Source organism: Peromyscus eremicus, chromosome 17 (genome assembly GCF_949786415.1).
Source record: "Peromyscus eremicus chromosome 17, PerEre_H2_v1, whole genome shotgun sequence".
In the NCBI taxonomy this organism is placed as follows: domain Eukaryota; kingdom Metazoa; phylum Chordata; class Mammalia; order Rodentia; family Cricetidae; genus Peromyscus; species Peromyscus eremicus.
In genome coordinates, this window is record NC_081433.1 from 37,917,900 (window position 1) to 37,940,883 (window position 22,984).

Genomic DNA, 22,984 nt, shown 5'->3' on the forward strand with positions numbered 1-22,984 from the left:
TGGCACAGGAAGCACTTTCTGGGCCTGAGTGACAGTACTCGAAACCAATCCCCGAACAGAACGGGACGCCCTGTCGGGAAGGTGCTCCATTTCCTAGAGGGGAAAGAGTTGGGGGCGGGGAAACAAGGAGCCAATGGGAGAAGCGATCGAGGGAGGGGGCGGGGCCTCCTCGTGCCCGCCCCTCAGCGGCCGGTCCGAGGGCTGGGTGTCCCCCCCCCACTTCATGCAATCCCGGTTCCTGGTCCCGCGTAACGCGATCCTGGGTTCCCGGCCCGCAGCCGCCTGCCAGTGGCTTGGCGCCGCCGAGGGCCGGGAGCGCGCGAGCTCGTACCCGCGGCTGCGAGGAGGGTTTCCCCAGACCGAGGCGCGGAAACGGGGTGCTCCGGCCTCCCGCCCGCTGCCCGCCTGTTCTTCGCGGTCGCAAACGCCGTGCGCCCTGCGCGATGGGTGCCAACGAGGACCAGGAGGTGAGAACCCAGGACTGGACACCCCTGTCCCGGCACAGGTCCCAACGCGGGGCACCCGGGACTCCGCACGTGTCCTTTGCGTCGAGAGCCCTCGCAGCCTGGCCGGTTGTCCCACGTTGGCGGGTCCACTGCCAGATGGCACCGGTCAACAGTGAGGCCAGCAAGCATGAATGGGTCACGTGCGACTCAGCCTCCCGCTCCCCTCACTTGTCATTCTTTTTTGCAACCCCGGGGGTCTCCCCAGATTTTCTTGCGAAGATGAGTGTCCTTGGTCCGCGACCCTGGTGCACTTGACTGTCCTTAAAACCCGAATGTGGCTTAGAGCTTATGTGTTGAGTTATCCTGTCTTAAAATCTGATCTCCTTTGAATTTTAAAACCTGTGTGTGGTCTCGTAAAGGGGTCCAGGAAGTAAAATTTCTGTGGCGGAAAATGAATGACCCTGGTGTCTCGGTTTCTGTCCATAATGCTTAGTGAAATCGCTTGACAATCTGTTGAGTGGATGTAAAATCTGTTTTGAGCATTTTTTTTGCTCAAAATTCAAAAGAATTTTGTATAGTTTGTGCTTTTTTTTATTGCAAAATGTCATTTTTGATATAGAATTGGAAGGAATGAGTGTTATAAAATTTGTTTTTGAATATGTTTCTTAAAAGTTAGCATTTTGACAGTGTGGATGTTAATAAAAGCTCGCTGGGCGGTGGTGGCACATGCCTTTAATCCCAGCACTCGGGAGGCAGAGCCAGGCGGATCTCTGTGAGTTTCAGGCCAGCCTGGGCTACAAAGTGAGTTCCAGGAAAGGCTCCAAAGCTACACAGAGAAACCCTGTCTTAAAAAAAAAAAAAAAAAAAAAAAAAAAAAAAAAAAAAAGCTCTAGGTTACAAGTTCTCTGTAAAGGACCCCAAAATGCAACAAGTGAATTGGTATCTGAATACCCTGCTAAAATATTCTTACCAGTTCAGTGAATGAATCCAGGGGAGAGAATAGAGAGAAAGGGAAAGAGAAATGACTAGTAAGTGGATACAAACTCAAGAGAGAAGAGCAAGGTCTGATGTCTTGTTACACAGTAGAAACGACTAGTTTAAAAGTATCCTCTCTGCTTTCACAATAGAAGAGTTTTGAATGGTTCCTTGACAAATAAATAATTGAAGATTTTAGGTGATAGATATGCTAATTACCTTAATTTGATCATTGTGTAATAGGTCCTCTTATCAGAAGGCTATATCATGCCCCATAAATACAATTTTTAAAATAGTTTTATGTTAGCCGGGTGGTGGTGGTGGTGGTGGTGGCGGCGGCGGCGGCGGCGGCGGCGGCGGCGCACGCCTTTAATCCCAGCACTTGGGAGGCAGAGGCAGGCGGATCTTTGTGAGTTCGAGACCAGCAGAGCAAGATCCAGGAAAGGCTCAAAGCTACACAGAGAAACCCTGTCTCGAAAAACAAAAAAAAATAGTTTTATGTTATGTATATGAGTTTTTTGCCTACATGTATGTATGTGGACCATTTGCGTGTCTGGTGCCCACAGAGAGCATAAACCACCATGTCCGTGCTGAAAATTGAACAATTTTCTTGGAAAAGCAGCCAATGCTCTTAACCACTGAACCATCCCTCCAGCCCAGTAAATACAACTATTATGTATCAATTTGGAAATAGTTCTTTCTCCCAGCAAAGCACAGTGTAACACTTCTCCTCCTTGACTAATGGAGCACCATCACCACAGGGAGATGACGCCACCTCAGACCTAATGAGTTAAATTCCTGTGGTAGAGCCCAGGAATCCCCATTTTAACAGTAAAATTCTGTTCTTCCTCATGATGGGTGTCTGGATCTTTGAAGACAGTTTCCTGCCCAGTTTTGAAGATGCAAAGCCAGACAGTGGCTGCTCACGCCTTTAATCCCAGCATTTGGGAGGCAGAGGCAGGCGGATCTCTGTGAGTTCAAGGCCAGCCTGGTCTACAGGGTGAGTTTGAGGACAGCCAGTGCTACACAGAGAAACCCTGTCTTCAAATTGAATGTGTGTGAACAGAGCCTCCATTTTCTTCTTCTTTTTAAATAACTTATTTGTTCTTATTTTATGTACATTGGTATTTTGCCTGTGTGAGGGTGTCAGATCTTGGAGTTACAGACAGTTGTGAGCTGCCTTGTGGGTGCTGGGGATTGAACCTGGGTCCTCTGGAAGAGCAGTCAGTTCCCTTAACCACTGAGCCATCTCTCCAGCCCGAGCCTGCATTTTCTTGTGCTGAAACTGTGACTTCTCACTGTCTTCTGGTTTACTGTCAATCAGTGCCCCCAGAGTGCTTCATACAGAGCAGTTCATCTCTCAACCTCTACTTACATATTTAGTTATTAAATGCTTACGCTGTCAAATATTATCATTAGCTTGGTTTTAAAGGACATGGGGGGGCGTCTTATTCTTAACAAGCCTGTCTTCTGTCTTTATTCCTGCCCAAATTATTAATTAAGATATGGAAAGAGATTATGGTAGGAGTGAGAATACATTCTGGAATCCAGTTTGGATTTCTAGACTTTCCATTTTGGTTTTTCGAGACAGGGTTTCTCTGTGTAGTTTTGGTGCCTGTCCTGGACCTCACTCTGTAGACCAGGCTGGCCTCGAACTCACAGAGATCCACCTGCCCCTAATTCCCGAGTGCTGGGATTAAAGGCATGCGCCACCGCCACTCAGCTAGACTTTTTTTATTGTTTTGTATTTTGTTCTGGTCCATTCTGTAAAGAGAGCCTTGCTAAAACCTTAGTAGACTGAGTCTGGTGCGTTTCTGTAGTGTACAGAGTTATGCTGAAAAGGATTATTTAGTTCTGTCTTGTAAGCCTTGCTGGATCCTAAGGATTCTAAACTCTCACAAGTGCATGCCGTTTCTTTATAATCTGTTCTAAAATTTGTACATGGAGAACAAATCAGTATCACTATCTATTATCTGTAGAATTATTGACATGAGCCGGGCAGTGGTGGTGCACTCATTTAATCCCAGCACTCGGGAGGCAGAGGCAGGCGGATCTCTGTGAGTTTGAGGCCAGCCTGGTCTACAGAGCGAGTTCTAAGACAGTCAAGGATACACAGAGAAACCAAAAAGGGGGAAAAAATTATAACATGAGTCTTTTTGAAAACTAAAATAGGTTTTTGTTTCTCCATGTCTTTGTTTCTCCAAGATTCGTCTGTCACTCACAGTGATTGAGATTTTTCATTTGTGGGACCACAGTATTCCAAGAACAAATCCTAGGCAAGGATTACTACTGAGCATCTTCTCTTCTGGTCTTTCAGTCATCTTGAGTAGATCCTGTCGACTTCCTTACTGATAGTCTTTCTTGGGGGCTTTTACATACTACTTAATTTTCATTTCACTATGAAAATGAGTAAAAATGTAAGTGATTTTTGTTGTTGTTTGGGGGTTTTGGGTTTTTTTTTTTTTTTGGTTGGTTGGTTGGGTTTTTTTTTGTTTTTTTGGTTTTTTTGGTTTTTTTTTTTTTTTTTTTTTTTTTGGATAGGGTTTCCCTGTATAGCCCAGGCTGTCCTGGAGCTCACTCTGTAGACCAGGCTGTCCTTGAACTCAGAGATCTGCCTGCCTCTGCCTTCTGGGAGCGCTGGGATTACAGGCATGCACCACTACCACCCAGCAACTGATGTTATTTCTCTTTTTTCTCTTATTTCTCATTTCCAAGTTGAGTACATTTTCTATACATCAGGTTAGTTGTTCGGTAGAGTGATTAAAGACACAAAATATTCTTAAATTACTTTAATCTACATCTTCCTCACAGTATGGAGAAGGGAATATGGTAATGAAACCAAACTGAGGTCCTCTGGAGGAGCAGCAAGTGCTTTTAACAACTGGGCCATCTCTCCAGCCTCCTAACACATTTAGATGAGAACTTATCACTATGACATTGTTATTGCGAACATGTGAAAACTTAATTCAGAAACTTCTAAAATATATATATTATTTTATTGTGTCTGGGTGTTTTGCCGGTGGGTGGATGTGAGAATTATGTGAGCTGATACAATGTAAAAACCCTTAGCATTGCCCGACAGATCGTCTTAAAGTACGTGCTGTTAGTATAATTGTACTATCATACACTATAATTGTGTTGGTTTATACACATGTCATAGCGTCTAGGGCCAGTAAGTTAAGCCATGTTTTACGAAGTTGAATGGTTTTGAATGAGATGCTAAAGACTCTTTTTAATCCATATATGCCACTAAACATCGCTTTTTATTTATTTATTTTTTTTTTTCAGATGGAACTAGAAGCTTTACGTTCTATTTATGAAGGAGATGAAAGCTTCCGGGAATTAAGTCCAGTGTCATTTCAATATAGGGTAAGACACAACATGTACAGTGAGTGTATCTCTGTGCTAGGGAAGAGGAGGTGGAGACTACAGAATCTGAGTCCACCTTCTAACTTAGAGGATTAACTCTATTATGTTCCTGTATTTCCTGAAACTTTTGTTTTTCTAAAAATGATTTTTTTAATTTGTGTGTGTGTATCTGGGGGCCCATAGAGGCCAGAAGATGGCATCAGATCCCCTAGAGCTGGAATTACAGATGGTTGTGAGCCGCCAATGGTGGAAACCAAACTGGGGTCCTCTGGAGGAGCAGCAAGTGCTTTTAACAACTGAGCCATCTCTCCAGCCTCCTAACACAGTTAGATGAGAGCTTACCACTATGACATTATTATTGCTAACATTTGAAAACTTAATTAAAACTATATATTATTGTATTATGTGTCTGGGTGTTTTGCCGGCAAGTATGTCTGTGCACCACGTACATGCCAGGTGCTCACCGAGCCCAGAAGAGGGCATTGGATCCCCCTGAACTAGAGTCATAAACGATTGTGAGCTGCCTGCCATGTGGGTGCTGGGAAATGATCCTGGGTCCTCTGGAAGGGCAACCAGTGCTCTTAACCACTGAGCCACCTCTGCAGCCTAATTCAGAACCTTTTTAAAAGAATAATTTGACTTGATTATAAAACGTTAAGAGATAAAAGAAATCTTAAGGATTACATGGTGCTACCTTCTTAAAGATGGCTTCCCTAGGTGCTAATTTCCTAGACCTTTGCCACAGCTGATGTTGGTATCTAATCCTCAAATTTGCTTGTTGTAGACTACAACAGGAAATGAGTTTTTGTTTTCTTAAGACAGAGTGTCACCATGTAGCCCGGTCTAACCTTGAGTTCTTGATTGTAGCTGGAGTTATCTCCAGTCCCACAGCCACTCAGACACAAATAAACACACAGATGCTTATATTATTTAAACTGTTTGGCCTAATGGCTCAGGCTTCTTGCTACCTAGTTCTTATATCTTAAATTAACCCATTTCTATTCATCTCTAAGTTGCCATGTGGCTTGTGGCTTACCGGTACTTTACATCTTACTTCTCATGGCAGTGGCTGGCAGCGTCTCCTGACTCAGCCTTCCACTTCCCAGAATTCTCCTCTGTGCTTATCCTACCTATACTTTACTTCCTACCTGGCTACTGGCCAATCAGCGTTTTATTTATCAATCAATCATAGCAACACATTTTCACAGCATACAGAAAGACATTTACAGCACTTGATTCTTTTATCTCAGACTCCCAAGTAGAGCTAGGGAATAAATTCTCTAAGCGATGGTTCTTAACTTACCCCTAATGCTGTGAACCTTGAATACAGCTCCTCATGTTGTCGTGACCCCCTACCATAAAATTATTTTCATTACTGCTTCATAACTGTGATTTTGCTACTGTTAGGAATCGGAATGTAAATATCTGTGTTTTCTGATGGTCTTAGGCAACCCCTGTGAAAAGGTCATTCGACCCGCAATGGGGTCGAGACCCACAGGTTGAGAATTACTGTTCTCTGCTAGTTCCCAGTTCATCAGGCCCAGTAGCTGCCTCTATCTGTGTGACAACTATAATTGCTCCTTCACTTGTTGCCATGACAAAATGCCTGACAAACACAACTTGCAGGCCAGGCCAGAGAGATGAGAACTCACTGCACAAGCTCCTCGGTCTGAGCTGGGTCCCCAGAACCCCCACAAAGGTGGAAGTGTGGAACCGAGTCCATGAAGCTGTCCTCCGTTCCTGTGGTACACGTGTGCCCCACACAAATCACACATTCACGGTGATAACAAATAAATAAGGATTTTTAAAAGATTCATAAACTTAAGGAAAGAAGAGTTTCTTTTGGTTCACAGTTTGAAAGTACAGTCCACTAGTGGAAGTCTCGGCCAAAGGATCCCGTGTGAGGCCACTGCTCAGGAAGCAAAGAGAACATTGCTTCTGCCCGCTTCCCTCTCTCCTGACTCCAGCCCCTGGAATGGTGTCCACATCAGGGTAGGCTTTCCCACCTCAGTTAACCCAAGCCAGAAAATCCCTCACAGACATGCCTAGAGGTTTGTTTCTGTGGTGACTCTAAATCCCATCAGGTTGGTGATATCAACCATCCCAACAACTAGAGATCTCTTAATGACCAGAGTTCATGATGGAGTTAAGACCTGGGCCCTTCTAGTTAAATCCAGCTGCCCCCGCCCCCAGATTTTCCCAGCTGCTGCCACCTTTCTTTAGCAGAGACACTGAGAATTCCCATGTGATTTCCTAACTGTCTCCAGTAACCACACAGTTATTTATTGAGCACAGTATGCAGAATGGTCCTGGATCTATGTGTGCACTCTACAGTAGACTGAAACAGGAAATTGGAGAGAGTGTGTCAACTGTCAACAGAGGAGAGCCGGGGATCTGCCCCGTCAGACCCTCTGTTCTCCAGTAGAACAGTTTGGTAGGCTCCTAGATGACTCCCCCGCTTCCACATCTTTCTTTAGCCTCCCCCCTACACTGAACCGCGAGGTCAACGGACTGCTCCTTAGCGCTCTGGAACATTTAAGTGGTCCTGCAATAGCCTGTTTAAAGAGGTTTCTTCCTGGGCTCCTCTTGCCCGTAAATGATGGCTCTATTCTTAGCTCCATAACCATGGTCCACTTAAAAAAAATGATTTATTTTTGTTGGAGAGATGGCTCGGTGGTTAAGAGCACTTGCTACTCTTTAGGAGGACTTGCGTTTGGATCCCAGCTCTCACGTCAGGTGGTTCACAATAGCCTGTAACTCCGTTTCAGGGTGTCTGATACCTCTGGCCTCTGAGGACAGCTACACTCATGTACACATATTCACACACACACATACATAATTAAAAATAATAAACATAAAATATTAACAAATGATTTATTTTTGTTTTGTGTATATGAGTGTTTTGCTTGGATGTAGTGTTTGTGTGTGTGTGTGTGTGTGTGTGTGTGTGTGTGTGTGTGTGTGTTACTCTTAGAGGCCCAAAGTTTTAAGCTGCTGTGGGAGTTTGGGGAAGCCAGCCCGTCCTCTGCAGTGGTGGCGAGCACTCACAGTGCCTGAGCCGGCTCTCGGAACTGCCTCTGGAAAACGTTGTCAAACTTCATTAGACACCAGGGAGTGCTAAATGTATCTCTTCCCTCTTAAGCATTGTCTTTGGATACATTGTAACTCTTCTCTTCCCCTCTCCTCTCTCATCTACCTGGCTTCTCTGAGGTGCCAATCAACCTCCTGGGACACAGTTGGCCCTCAGTTTGGAGCAGAATTAACTCCACTATCACTCATGCCTCTTTCTGTTTGGTTTTTTTTTTTTTTTTTTTTTCGAGACAGGGTTTCTCTGTGCAGCTTTGCGCCTTTCCTGGAACTCACTTGGTAGCCCAGGCTGACCTCGAACTCACAGAGATCCGCCTGGCTCTGCCTCACGAGTGCTGGGATTAAAGGCGTGCGCCACCACCGCCCGGCTTCTGTTTGTTTTTCACGAGAGGCTTTCTCTGGGTTGCCCTGGCTCTCCTAGAACTGTAGCCCAGGCTGGCCTCCAACTCGGAGCTCCATCCATCAGCCTCTGCCTCGAGAGCTGGGATTAAAGGCGTGTGCCACCACCCAGCTGCCTCCTGTTACTTTAAAAACTTGTCCATACTGCACTTTTGTGAGTCATTAGGTATCTTTGAAGATGGGAGTGGTCTTGCCTCCGTCTTTAACACAGTGAGACATTGGCAATTCGTTTCTAAGTACGCCTTGAGTTAGGACTGGGGGATTACATGAAGCTCCTACCTTCTGTCACTTTTCAGTGCATCCGTCCTGCCTGTGATTGACTCCTACTGACATATCGAAAGGTCCTAAGTTTATTGGATGCTGTTTCTGTGCTTCAGTTACATTGGCACAGAATGTAGCTGAGGGTCCGGGGAGGAGGATGTGGGCAGAATAGAAAAGTAAAGCGAATAATAATTGAGGTGAAATTTTTTTCTAATTATGTTACATTTATTTCTCGTGTGTGTGTGTGTGTGTGTGTGTGTGTGTGTGTGTGTGTGTGTGTGTGTTTGGGGAGGGGCACATGTATGCCACAACACTTGTGAGTTGGTTGTCCCCTTCCACTATGTGGGTTCAGGGATCAAACTCAGGTCACCAGGCTTGACAGCAAGTGCCTTTCCCCCCCTAAGCCGTCTGGCAGGCCCCTGAAGTGAAAAACTTGATTCAGGTGAGCATTATTAACAGACATTAAAATCTCTAGGCAAAGGTTGCTAAGAAACAGAGTAGTGACGTAGTTTTGTGTTATTGCTGCACAGATTTTCTTTATTACCTCTACACTGAAGAAATTATCCCCAGTGCTGAATCCTGATAGGAAGCCCAAGAGCTACCACACCACCTCTCCTCACGTAATGGTTCATCTGAGTCTGAACAGGGGAAGTAGTCATCTATATTTGGGGATGTTAGTCAGAAAAACCGGCCGAGACTCTTAACGTCATAACAGACTTTTGGAAAGCCAGGAAGAAGGTTCTATTAAGGTAGACTAGGGAGGCATGACAACCAAATATAGTAAAACTTTGGTGAATTTCATATTTCTAGGGTGAGAGTGTTTATTAAAGGACACCTTAGGTATAGTTGGGAGATATAATTATATATTAGATGAGGTTTTTTTTATGTCAGTGTTGAATTCTTAGGGTAGGATGATTGTCTTGTGGCTATAAAAGATATCCTAAGGGGTTTTTTTCACCCATAAATAACTAAAGACATTTCATTACTTCCTAATGCGTCAACAAAAACCAGAGTCAGGAAACTCATGCATGTTAAAGGAGTAGGTGCTGATTTCTGTGCTAGAGGGGAAGATGTGGAAATGAGACGGGGTGTTTAGTAAATATATGCCGGTGAGCATTTATCTATCATGCCAGTTTAGCTTCTCCTTAAGATTGACAGTGTTTTCAATCAAAAGTTGACGAACAGAAGGCACTCTTCTCAGAAGTTGCTCTGGGGCCCGAAGCATCCTCTCCCTGGTCCTTTGCTTCTCTCCGGGTTCCACTCCATCTTCTGGTCTGTGGCCCTTGAACAGTGTGTATCCGTCTCCCTGTTCTCCGTGCCTGTTGCAGTTTAGCGGTTGGAAATCTTAAAGACCAGGTGTTACAAGTTTGTGGATAACTATTTTCGTCCATTGCCGTCTTTTGTTTTGTTTCGTGGTTTGTGGAGCGCTGTAGCCCAGGCTGGCCTCAGGCTCAGGATTCAGCTGCCTCTCTCTGCCTCCCAGGGCTAGCATGGCCAGCCTCATCTTGTTCCTTGTTAATGTCTTATCTTCCGCCTCAGAAACAATGTCAAGTGTATCCTTGGCATTGCAAAGCTGGCCGCTGATTGAGAAATGGGCCATCCGCAGTAATGAAGCTTCCTGAAGCAGGAGGGACTGAAGCTGTGTATACCCTCCTTACCCTTAATCAGTCCTACCCCAATACCTCTGAACTTCTCAGCATATTCTGCTTCGGAGTTTGAACCTGAATGTTGGAAAGCATCATTTTGAAGATAGTAATTTGGGTCTTTTGATGACGTTCCACAAGCCTAAGATTCCCTTTTCTTCAGATAGGTGAAGATGGTGATCCCAAAGCCTTCCTAATAGAGATTTCCTGGACAGAGACGTACCCCCAGACGCCGCCGGTCATATCCATGAACGCATTTTTTAACAACACCATGTGAGTACCCTTGTTTTCACTGATTTCTCGTTTCCTTCTGTGGGACCTGCTCTTGACAGTGGGGTTTCTCTGCCTTGTAGCTCCTCAGCTGTAAAGCAGAGTATCTTAGCCAAACTACAGGAAGCTGTAGAGGTGAATCTCGGCACCGCCATGACCTACACATTGTTCGAGTATGCCAAGGACAATAAGGAGCAGTTCATGGAGAACCACCATCCCGGGAATTCTGCGCCAGTGAGTGTGCGGTTGGTTCTGCCAGATGGCTTTGGTCTGGGCGTGGTAATTAATTTTTGCCAGTTGGTTTTTTTTGAAAAAGACTTTGTGTTAGATTTAAATAGAGGATTATGTTTGAGTTAAGTGAGAACAACGAACCTTAGATTCCCTCTGTTTAATGGAGAAAATGAACTTATGTTCTGTCAGAATCCCTTTTCGGGGTCCCAGTTCAACTGCCACCCCAACGTTGTGTCCTTGAGAACGAGCCTGTGCGAGCCAAGGCCAGTGATGCCTGAGGACACCTGACTGACTGAATAGTGAATGGTGGCAGTAGCTCCTTTTTTTTTTTAAATTGAGAGACCCACCACGCCCTTCCAGATGTAGCTGGGTTTGGTCTAATCCAATAGGTTTTAAGGTGAGTCTAAGGTCTGTTTCTGCTCTTGTAGACACCCATAGCCAATATCATCGCGGTTGAAACTCCTAGCACAGCCCCATCAAGTAAGAAAAAAGACAAGAAAGAGCAACTTTCCAAAGCTCAGAAACGCAAGCTGGCAGATAAAACAGGTTTGCATCCTTGTTCTTTGTCTTTCCTTACACAGAAAGTAGGTTCATTTTACTGTCATGGGGTGCTTGTTATGTTTAGGCTTACAGGATTAATTCTTCAGGCTATTCGTGGGACGTTTGAATCAGACCTGTTGGTAAAAAAATATACCATATTTATTGCTACTTCATCATGAGATCATCATCTGGAAAAAAAATAATGAGTCACAAAGTAATTATAAACATTCCCACTGAGGAACATTAAAAAATTGGGCAGCCGGGCGGTGGTGGTGCACATCTTTAATCCCAGCACTCAGGAAGCAGAGCCAGGGTGATCTCTGTGAGTTCGAGGCCAGCCTGGTCTACAGAGTAGATCCAGGATAGGCACCAAAACTACACAGAGAAACCCTGTCTCAAAAAACAAAAAAAGGGGGGGGGGGGCAAAACACATGTCCTGCCTAAACGCTGTAACATCATATGGGATTTTATTTACCTGTGTGACAGGTGTGTACTTGTAAAAGCTGTGTGAAATAAAGTTTTCATTTACAATCTGGTGCGTCATCCCCATTTTAGCACAGTGATTTAGTATTTTTTGCCCATGGTTAACTTAACTATACCATAAGATTTCAGAAAAGAATTCCCATGTGTCTGATAATAGACTCCTTAGAAAGGGATTATAAGCCAGGCAGTGGTGGTGCACGCCTTTAATCCCAGCACTCGGGAAGCAGAGCCAGAGGGATCTCTGTAAGTTCGAGGCCAGCCTGGTCTATAAAGTGAGATTCAGGAAAGGCACCAAAACTACACAGAGAAACCCTGTCTTGAAAAAACCAAAAAAAAAAGAAAAGAAAAGGATTATAAACTTCAGTTCAGTAATGTTTTGGGCATCAGTCTGAATTTCCCCAATTAGGAAAAACAAGAACATTGTTGTATGTACACACACATTTACATAAAGGGGTGTGTGCGAGGCCCAAAAGAGTTCTTGGGTCCCCTAGACTGGAATTGCAGGCAGCTGCCTGATGCAGTTCTGGGAAGCTGCCTCACACCCTGGAGAGTAACAAGTGCTCTTAACTGCCGAGCCATGGCTCTAGACCCTGCCCTTTCTTATAGGAAGAGATAATAGGTTTATTTTTGTTTACTGTCTGTCTACGGTAGAATAAAAAGAAACCCACACTGTGTTGCTCCTCATAAACAACATTTGAAAATTGTAACTGTTTGTGGTATAAAAGTCTCCCGCATTATTCACCCCATGTCGGGCCGCAGTAAAGCGTAAATAGCTGAAGTAAAAATTGTAGCCATTGCAGTCTGTTGTCTAGAATCTTGGTTCCTGTCTTTTTGAAATATTTTAGCATCTGTGACAGGTGGTTAGGTTTGGCAGCATGGATCTTTACCTGCTGAGCCATCTTGTCCCTAATATTGAAGAATTTTTTTAAGTAAAGTGTTTATTTGTTCAATTGTTTTTTTAAATTTGAATATTAAAGGATGAAAGCATTTTGTAAACTATGCATTTTTATCTGAGTCCTTATGAGCTTTGTCCTAAGCATCTCAGTAGAGCACTGGTTCTCAACCTTCCTGATGGTATGACCTTTTTTTTTTTTTTTTGGTTTTTCGAGACAGGGTTTCTCTGTGTAGTTTTGGTGCCTGTCCTGGATCTCGCTCTGTAGACCAGGCTGGCCTCGAACTCACAGAGATCCACCTGGCTCTGCCTCCCAAGTGCTGGGCCTGGCACTCTTCGACCTTTTTAATACAGTTCTTCATGTCGTGGTGTCCTTCAACCATAAAATTATTTTGTTGCTACTTCATAACTGTAATTGTGTTACTGTTATGAGTCATAGTATAAATATCTAAGATGCAGGATATCTGATGTGTTGTCCGTCGTTCCCGGGGGTGGGGGTGGGAGTCATGACCTACAGGTTGAGAACGACAGCAATATCATGAAGCTCCTTTTGAAAAATATGTTCTATCAGAGCATGGCCGAGTTGTACGTAAGTTAACTTGCACTCCTCTTAGTCCTAAAGCCTAACATTGGTCAATGCCGTCTCGCCTATTTGGAGCCAAGCGCCCGGTGTGAATCCTGACACAGTGAGCTAGCACTGTTTCCTACCCAGATAAGCACTGGCCTTGCAGGAAGTGGGACTCCACACCTGCATGAGTATGTCAATCGCACCCCTCATTTCTCCTTGGTAACAGGTTTTGTCTTGAGTGGATGTGGGGTAAATGTAGAAGGGGGGTTGTGTCCAATACTCTGCAGGTATCTCCAGGAGGGTGCTTTACGGCCACCAAGATAATGAGAAACTTTTTTCCAACTTAGTAGTATGTGACGCACATCTATTTGTTGTATGCAGTAGTATAAAAAATACTGTTTGCTAGGATAGCGGTTCGTTTACAACTAGCCAGCTGGTCTTACTAAAGATACTGATTTTGTCCTCCAGATCACAAAGGGGAGCTTCCTCGAGGCTGGAACTGGGTTGATGTCGTGAAGGTATAGCATATTTACATTCAAGTCTTCAAAGTTGTTACATTATTGCCACCCAATAATGACATGTATATTTTCCCTTTTCCTTCCTGCCTCCTTGGGAATTTCCCGGATGTCTGTTTACGCTTTTGAATTCAGCACGTAAGTATTCTTGAAGGCTTCACGTTCTCTGCTTCCTCAGGGTTAGATGCTCTTAGTGGTCAGCTTAGCTCTCCTCCCTCTGCTGGGATGTCCCCAGAGTCAGCTCCACTGTAGAAGAGATCTGTGCAAATCCAGCCATCTTGTGTTGAGCTAGATCATAAAGAGATCTGCAGAAATGGAAACCAGCACCACGCCAAGTCTTTCTTTAGAAAACATAGTTTTTGAGGGACTGGAGATGGTTCAGTCAGGAAAGTGCCTGCCGTGCCAGCATGCGGCCCCAAGTTCAAATCTCCAGCACCCACATAAAAAGCTGAGTTCAGTGGCGTGCATTTGGGGGGTCAGAAACAGGCAAATCCAGGACTCATTGCCAGCATGGCCTAGCTAAATTAGTGAGCTCTAAGTTTTTTGAGAGGCCATGTCTCAAAAAATAATGTGGAAATCAAGAAAGGCAAGGCATCCAGCATCCATGTAAACACACTCACACAAACATCTTCACTCATTGCATATGTCCACACACAAAGAAAGTGGTTGGGTTGTTGGATTTTAGGTTTATTGTTAGTTTTATATGAACAAACTTTAGTTTTAATCCTAAATGCACCTCTATCCTGTGTTATAAACAGTAAGCCCTTAATATCTTCAATTATCTAACAAGATCCATGTGTTTGGGAACTATTACCCTCCATAGTTCCTGTTTTCCATAGCTTCACACATTCTTTTTCAAGATCGTTTCATTTCATTTTTTTATTTTGTGTGTGCACACAGATGCTACAACATGGATGTGGAGGTCGGAGAACAACTTGAAAGAGTTGGTTCTCTCCTTCCACCATGTAGATCTGGGAGATTGGAGTCAGATTGTCAGGCTTAGCTTCAAACACCTGTACTGGTGAAACCATTTTCGCAGCCATTTATGAGTATGAACATTCGTGCATGCTTGTCGGTGTGTGCACCATGTGTGGGTGCCTGTGAAGGCCACAAGAAGGCATCAGGTGCCCTGGAACTGGAGTTAGAGTCGTTTGTACTACACAATGTGGGTTCTGGGAACTGAACATGGGTCTCCACTAGAGCAGCAAGTGCTCTTCAACACTGAGCGTCTCTGCAGCCCTAGCTTCCACATTCTTGGTTATCAGGGACAGAATGGGATTGGTGGTAACTAGGTGGTTATCTTACGTAGGGTTTCTATTGCTGTGAAGAGACACCATGACTATGGCAACTCTTTTTTTTTTTTTTTTTTTTAAATATTTATTTATTTATTTTGAATACAGTGTTCTATCTGCACATACCCCTGCAGGCCAGAAGAGGGCACCAGATCTCATTACAGATGGTTGTGAGCCACCATGTGGTTGCTGAGAATTGAACTCAGGACCCCTGGAAGAGCAGCCAGGGCTCTTAACCTCTAAGCCATCTCTCCAGCCCGATGGCAGCTCTTATAAAGTATGTAACTGGGGTTGACTTACAGTTGTAGAGGTTTAGTCTGTTATCGTCATGGCAGAGCATGGCCACATGCAGGCGGACATGGTGCTGGAGAGATACCTGAGAGCTCTACCTCTTCATCCTCAGGCAGCAGCAGGAGACCGTGTGCCACACCAGCCGTAACTTGAGCATATGAGACCTCAAAGCCCGCCTCCACAGTGACACACTTCCTCCAACAAAGCCACACCCACTCCAACAAGGCCACACCTCTTTTTTTTTTTTTTTTTTTTAAGATTTATTTATTTATTATGTATACAGCATGTATGACCAGAAGAGGGCACCAGATCTCATTAGGTGGCTGTGAGCTACCATGTGGTTGCTGGGAATTGAACTCAGGACCTCTGGAAGAGCAGTCAGTGCTCTTAACCTCTGAGCCATCTCTCCAGCCCAAGGCCACACCTCTTAATAGTGCCACTCCCTATGGGCCTGTGGGGGCCATTTTCTTTCAAACCACCACAGTGGTTATCCTAATCAGAATCATGCTTCCGTTGTTTGAGAATTCATCTGCTTCCTTCCCAAATCTGTCAACTCTTCACAAAGATTGTTATCAGAAAAAAAAAAAAAACAGCAAATTCAAAATTTGTTAAATTATGATTTCACACTTACAGTTTAACAATTTGTTATCTGTAAGGTATATTGTTTTATTATAGCAATTATTTTTTAATTATTACAAAGATTATTTATTCACACAGACACACGAGAACAAGCATGGCACACACATACACACTACATTACATGCACACATGAAAAAGAAATTTAGAAAAGGATTTATCTTTTGGTCTGAGGATATAGGTCCCCACCACCACATATGTACACACCACAGGTAAAGGCACTTACTTGCTGTTATGCCTGATTTGAGCAGAGTTCAGTCCGCAGATCCCACATGATAGAGGAAAAGAACTGACTCATACAAGTTGTCTTCTCACCTCCATAGACACAACTGGGCATACTCACAAACACTCACACACGCGCGCACACAATAAATGTGTAAATTTTTTGAAAAATACCAGTTTATTGTCTATCAATGTCATGCTTTGTTATATTGACACATGCATAAAATGGTATGTGAGGAGTTAAGACCTCAGCTGAGGGCAACTGAGTCAAACTGCCAGCTTGGTGCTTTGGGACAAATTACTTAACCCCCGGATCTCAGTTCCCACACTTCTAATAAAATGTGATAGAAAATAAAGTTCATATTGAGTTAATATGTGTTCATCCAAACCCTTAGAACAGCACTACTTACAGAGAAAGCTAGACATTAGACTAGACATTATGATGATAGCATGATTCATTGATTATTATTGGTAAAAACTAAGCCTGGGTGAAAAAAGCACTACTGATGATAGAACACAAAAATAGAAGAATGTCATTCACTTAACAAACCATGCCTGCTCTATGAATGCTCGCGTCTGATTTAGTCTTAGAAAGCGGCAAGGGATATTCCCCACCTAACCTTGTTCTGTTGAACGGGCTTTTGGTTGTTTTTAAACCTGTGGAAAGTAATACGGCCTACAAGTAGAAAGTAGTCAGGTGTAGAAACAGTTACAGTTTAAAGTCCCATGACTTGGACTTTATTTCCTATTGTTGATTGATTGATTGATTGATTGATTGATTCTCAGAGAAATAATGACTCAGATACTGTCATCGCTTCCACTTAATGCTTGTTTTGTTTTGTTTTGTTTTGTTTTGTTTTGTTTTGTTTTTAACAGTTAAGTAAAACTGGTTCTAAAGATGATGACTAGCACCTACCTGCAGATGAAGCAAGAGCATCCTTTGAAAAGCAGCCTGGATCAACATGTCTCCTTACTTTTTCTGGTACTGAGCGGCTTTTTACAAGACATGGTTCTTTTGTATGTGTCTTGAAAAATGTAAGTGGAAAGTCCGTGAAGCGATTTGGTTGTAGTAAATTCTTTTCACAGTCTTGCCTTAATAAAAGGTGGAAGTGGAACCATTTAGTGTGCTTTCTGACGCTGTGGAGCATCATTGGCAATGGATGGTTCTAAGGCGTGAGTCCGTGCTGACCTGACCATCTGATCCAAGCGATGCGATTGTTCTTAAAGGCCAGCAAAGCCGCTTGCAAACTGTCCGTTCAGTAGAGCCCAGTACGGAGTCTCTGGTATTCCACAGCATGACCCATAGCAATAGGCGTCTCCCCTCAAGTCCCCATCCCCTCCTGCTTAGGTGATGAAGAGGAGGCTGCGTCAGCAATCTGAGTGCCAGTGTTGAGCTTCCAACGGTTCTCTTTGTAGTTCCTCATCATTTGTCGGCACTGAATTACTTCTCCTGTTAGTTACACTTTTCTCGTGGTTTGATCATGACGGCTTTCGATTCTATAAATACTAAAAGACTGTCAGAAGAGAATTGGGGGCTGGGAAAGAGCTCAGTAGTAAAGGGCATGCTATGCAGGCCTGAGGACCGTGAGTTCAGGTCCCCAGTACCCACATACAGAGCCAGGCCTGCACCTGAAACCCAGAGCTGGGGAGGTGGAGACAGGAGGATCTCTGGTGTTTGCTGGCCAGCCAGTTTGGCTGCATCGCTGGGCTGGTTCAGTGAGAGATGCTATCTCAAATAAATACGGTAGAGAGCAATAGAGGAAGACACATAACAGATCTCTGGCCTCAACAGGAAAACACACGTGCATGCACCCATCTGCACACACACACACACACACACACACACACACACACACACACACACCATACACCAAACAAAACAAAAACAACAAATTTGCCAAATACTTCGGAAAGCATTTGAATAAGTGCTAGCTCTTATTTAAAATATTTCTCTTTGCTGCATATGCCAGGATGAGTATAAATAAGATGCCTTAATATTTGATTTTTGTATTGTTGGAGACAGTGGTTTTAATAAATTCCTATTATCTGCTATTGTGATGTTTTGTTGGTAACTAAAGTCTTTCGCTGGATTCAGCATTCACCACATTTCAAATCCTGAGGGTGGTGCTTGACTTTGTGGGGGGTTTGCTTTTTGGTGGGTCTTTTATTTGTTTTTATAGTGTCTTTTCAAATACCGAATGTGTCTCCCAACCTCTGTATCTTTTTAATAATAGACATACAAATCTTTCACATGCTGAACTATTGTTATACATGCTTGGTTTTTAAAATAATTAGGAGAGGAGACTTGCTATAGTTTTACCTGGAAACTTACTGCTGTGTGTATGTGAGTTATGGTGACTGTGTGTGCATCAGCGTTGTTAGAATGCCAAGTTGTACCGTGTAGTGTAGACCAACAATTAGCTTTTAAAGAAGTTACCTTAGCATAAGAGCAGATTAAGAGGTAGGTATCCATGGATTTTCCAAAGTTACCCTTGGCTTCAGTTAAATTGTATGAGCTGTAAAGTAAGTGTGCTTACAGAGAAAGAGTTGGCTCACATTTGAAAAAGCTGACTCCCATTTTGTCCCTTGGAGTAATATTGAAATTGAAAACACCCAGATTGTGACATCTTTTCTTTTCAAGGTTCTTTTTGTGCAGTTTTTATTGTCATCTTGATTTGTTTGATTTTTTTTTTAAAGAAACATCTTGTAATGAAAAAAAAGTGTTTTGTTCTGTTTTAAAGATTATTACACTTGTCCAAGTTATTGTGGTTCTTAGATTGCAAAGAATATGCTAGTTAAATGCCAATGAACTATTTTTACTCTTTTTCTATGAATTGTACAAAGCTCTGGAGCAGATGGTGGCAGGGGTGCCTCCCGTTACCTTATATGAACACTTCCATCAATGCTGCCATCATCCCATAATGCTCCCAGTATATTTTCTCAGAGTCTATTTACTCAAGATTGTATGGAATGACCTGACTGATAAGCAATAAAGTCTGAATCATAGTGATTTTTTTTCTATACGTTTTGTTTCAAATCATTTCAGAAAGAGTTGTTAACTTTATAAATCTATCTGCATTATAATCTTATGGTATGAGATGTGTACTCCTGCTGGGAACCATCCAAGTATCATATTCAAAGAAGAAATATTCCAAAAGAGCTCAGAAGAAAGTCAGGAATTCCCACAATAAGTAGATGGGAATTTAAAAACAGCTTGCGCTTCTACACCTTCGTGGTCTCCGAAGAAAAGAGGCCAAGTCCAGGGTCAGCCTAGCATTGGAAGTTACATTTAGACCTGTCTGTGGAAGTTACATTTAGACCTGTCTGTGTATGCTTAGTGGCTGAGACTCTTTCTCTAGCGAGGGCCCTGAGGAAGAGCTCCCATCTTGAACTGACATATACTCTCAGGACATGCTGTATCAAAAGTTACTCCACAGTTGAATTTCAGCCTAAATCCTGCCAGCTGATGATGGCTGTCACTTAAGGATGAAATGATCCCACGGGCTCATATGTTGGAACACTCGTCCCCCAGCTGGTGGTGCTGTTTTGGAAGGCTGTGGAACTCTTAAAAGGAGGAATCAACCTAGCTCAAGGCAGCGGGCAGGGCTGACACTGTGGGTCCTGTGTGGGCAGGCTCACTTACTCTGCCCCAAGCTCTCTGCTTTATTATCCACTGAAAGGAGCATGTGACCTCATGCTGTCACACTGGGCCTTTTCCACCCCCTGAATTATGAACCAGAATATATTCTAATTAGCTAGGTACTGATGGATCACACCTGTAGTCCCAGCGCTCAGGAGGCAGAGGCAGGCAGATCTCTGAGTTTGAGGCCAGCCTGGTCTAAAAAGGGAGTTCCAGGACAGCTAGGGTGTTTACACAGAGAAACCCTGTCTCAAAAAAACAAAAATAAAAATAAAAGCCGAATATATTAAGTTACTTTTGCCAGGTGTCTGTCATTGTGATGTCAAGATAACTAAGGCTGTTATGAATTAATGCGCAGGGACCTGAGGGCGTCCTGCAAGAGCAGGGAAAACATGCTGGGCAGATGCATGCCATGCGGGTATGGCAGTAATTCACAACCCAGATGCTGCATCCACTTGAAGAGTTTATTATAACAGAGAGGTGAAGAGCAAGATAGGAAAGAGAGAGAAGAGAGAGAGAGAGGTCAAGGGTGCACACATCGTAAGAGGAAAAGAGAGAGAGAGGAAGGGATGGAGTTTTTCCTTAAAGAGGCTTTCAAGTCGGGACGCAGGGTGGCCCCAAGGGGCAGGATTTCAAGGGAGCAGTCAGAACATTAACAAAGGCAGTATGGAAAAAACAAAAATTCACAAAAACCTCAAGCCATGGTTTTAAGATAGTACCAGGACTCAGCAGGCAAAGGTGCCTGCAGACAAGCCTCACAACCTTTGTTCTAACTTTGGAACCCGGGTGGCAGAGCCAAGTGGATCTCTGTGAGTTCGAGGCCAGCCTGGGCTACAGAGTGAGTTCCAGGAAAGGTGCAAAGCTACACAAAGAAACCCTGTCTGGAACAAAACAAAACAACAACAACAAAAAGCTACCTTTGGAACCCGATTGTTGAAAGAGAGAAGCCATTCCTTTGCCTCCACATGCTCTGTGGTGCCCCAAACCCCCACAAAACTAAGTAAAATACTTAGAAATAAAAGTATTAAATGGAGCTGGGCGGTGGTGGCGCAGGCCTTTAATCCCAGCACTCAGGAGGCAGAGGCAGGTGGATCTTTGTGAGTTCAAGGCCAGCCTGGTCTACAGAGCGAGATCCAGGAAAGGCGCAAAGCTACACAGAGGCAACCCTGTGTGGGGGGGGGGGGGGGGGCGGGATTAAATGGTACTCAAATTAGGCGGATATGTAGGCACCTGATAGAAATGAACACAAATCTAGAACAATCACTTTCAACACAGACCTCCAAAGAGATCTGAGTATATGGAATGTCCGCTCATCCTCAGGAGTCTCAGGCTAGGCTCACATAAGCACCATCCCATGAGAACTTGCCAAGAAAAAAATTGAGAGGAATAAGTGTTAGTTATTTGGCGGCGCTGTTACCCTGCAAGGAAATGTCACGAAACACGACAGAATCCACTAACAAGAGTTTTATTAAGATAAGAGAGACAGACAAGTGTGCTCAGGCCTGCAGAAGAGACACATGCATAGAGAAGAAGAGGAAAACCGGAAATATGGCGCAGGCGTACACCGGAGCTACTCCACGCATGCACGTAGATCACATGGTTGCATTGTGCGCTCTTACGCAACCACGCAAAGCCACGGGGTCCTGGTCACTCAAGACGCCTTGACCCGGAAATGGCTATTTTGACCTGGAACTGGCTAGGCAGGAGTGTCTAGGTCCGCTGACCTGCCCAACCGTGGGGGCGTGTTGTGAATCTATCAATAAGAGCCCCCAATAAGCCGGGCGGTGGTGGCGCACGCCTTTAATCCCAGCACTCGGGAGGCAGAGCCAGGCGGATCTCTGTGAGTTCGAGGCCAGCCTGGGCTACCAAGTGAGTTCCAGGAAAAGGCGCAAAGCTACACAGAGAAACCCTGTCTCAAAAAACCAAAAAAAAAAAAAAAAAAAAAAAAAAAAAAAAAAAAAAAAGAGCCCCCAATAAGGATACACTGACAGTGCCCACATTCTGAAGTATTTTAAAGAAAGGAGTTGCATAAATTCCAAGAAACGTAAACAGCAGCAAGCTGGGGAGTCATACAGAACTTGTCAGTGGACAACAGTCATTGAAATTAAAGTGCAGGGGCCAAGAAGTGATGTGGCTAAATACCCTGCTGAGTGAAACTAATGCTAAACCTGTAATTGAGGGTTTTTTCCTTTTCCGATTTCAGCATTAAAACTTCATTCATCCTGTATCATTTCTTCACAGGCCAAAAAAGTTTAGATTAACTGGGTAAATCTAGCCCCAAACTCTGCTGCTGCCTGATTATATGCCCAAACCTAGGCTTTATTTCTAAAGATGAGTATGCAAGGATTTGGCCAGTGTTTCCCAAGGACTGAGAGGTAATCAGAATAACAATAAACTTAAACTGGATGTGGTGGTTCTCGCCTTAGAGTCCTAGAATTGAGAGATAAAGGCAGCAGGATCCTGGAGAGCCTGAGGCCAGCCTGGGCTACAGAGAGCCTGTCCAAAAAAAAAAAAAAAAAAAAAAAAAAGGAAGAAGCTAAAAACTCCTGCCATTGGCAGAGATTATTTTGTTTTTACCATAAAATTTCCATAAAGTAAAAAACAAGAATGATAGCGTGGGAAAGCTACGTTTCAGAATTCAGTGTTTTCTGTTACACCACAAAATTCAGAATGTTTTTTAAACTGCAATTTATGGTCCATTCATGAGGAAAGAATGGAGGGTCTTTGCTAGCATTTTTTTTTTTTTTAAACGGAATGTAAGACTAGAACTGAGCAGAAAATAACTTCATGCCCTCTACCTTTTATGGGTGTTTTCTTCCTTGTGAAAGCTTGTTTGAGTTTCTGTGCTGGAGGGGGGGGGGGGGGGGGAGCTGAGTCATGATATCTAAATTATTAGGGAAGCAGAGTTATAAATAAGAGTCTGAGCCCGGCGGTGTTGGCACACGCCTGTAATCCCAGCACTCGGGAGGCAAAGGCAGGTGGATCTCTGTGAGTTTGAGGCCAGCCTGGTCTACAGAGCTAGTCCAGGATAGGCTCCAAAGCTACAGAGAAACACTGTCTCGAAAAACCAAAAAAAAAAAAAAAAAAAAAAGAATCTGAAAGCCACTGACCATAAAGGCCCAAAGACTTAATTTTTTTTTAAGACTTAATTTTTAAAAACATAATTTAAAAAAAAAATTTTTTTTAAATAATGTGCCTGCAAAGCGCTGAGGACTTTTATCACT

At 43.7% G+C, this 22,984-nt stretch overlaps 1 protein-coding gene across 1 annotated transcript; it reads left to right on the forward strand.

The window, feature by feature from the left end:
* Positions 1-178: 178 nt before the first annotated feature.
* Positions 179-13,750, forward strand: Rwdd4 (RWD domain containing 4). The gene is made up of 6 exons (XM_059244289.1): positions 179-467; positions 4,710-4,790; positions 10,344-10,453; positions 10,534-10,684; positions 11,110-11,227; positions 13,633-13,750. Exons 1-6 carry the CDS (start codon positions 444-446, stop codon positions 13,686-13,688), a joined length of 540 nt encoding a protein of 179 aa, XP_059100272.1. The 5' UTR covers positions 179-443; the 3' UTR covers positions 13,689-13,750.
* The last annotated feature ends 9,234 nt before the right edge of the window (positions 13,751-22,984 follow it).

Coding starts and splice junctions, on each gene's coding strand:
- Rwdd4 (XM_059244289.1), top strand. CDS start 444: ATGGGTGCCAACGAGGACCAGGAG. Junction 468..4,709: donor GTGCCAACGAGGACCAGGAG/GTGAGAACCCAG, acceptor TTTTTTTTTCAG/ATGGAACTAGAAGCTTTACG. Junction 10,685..11,109: donor ATCCCGGGAATTCTGCGCCA/GTGAGTGTGCGG, acceptor CTGCTCTTGTAG/ACACCCATAGCCAATATCAT.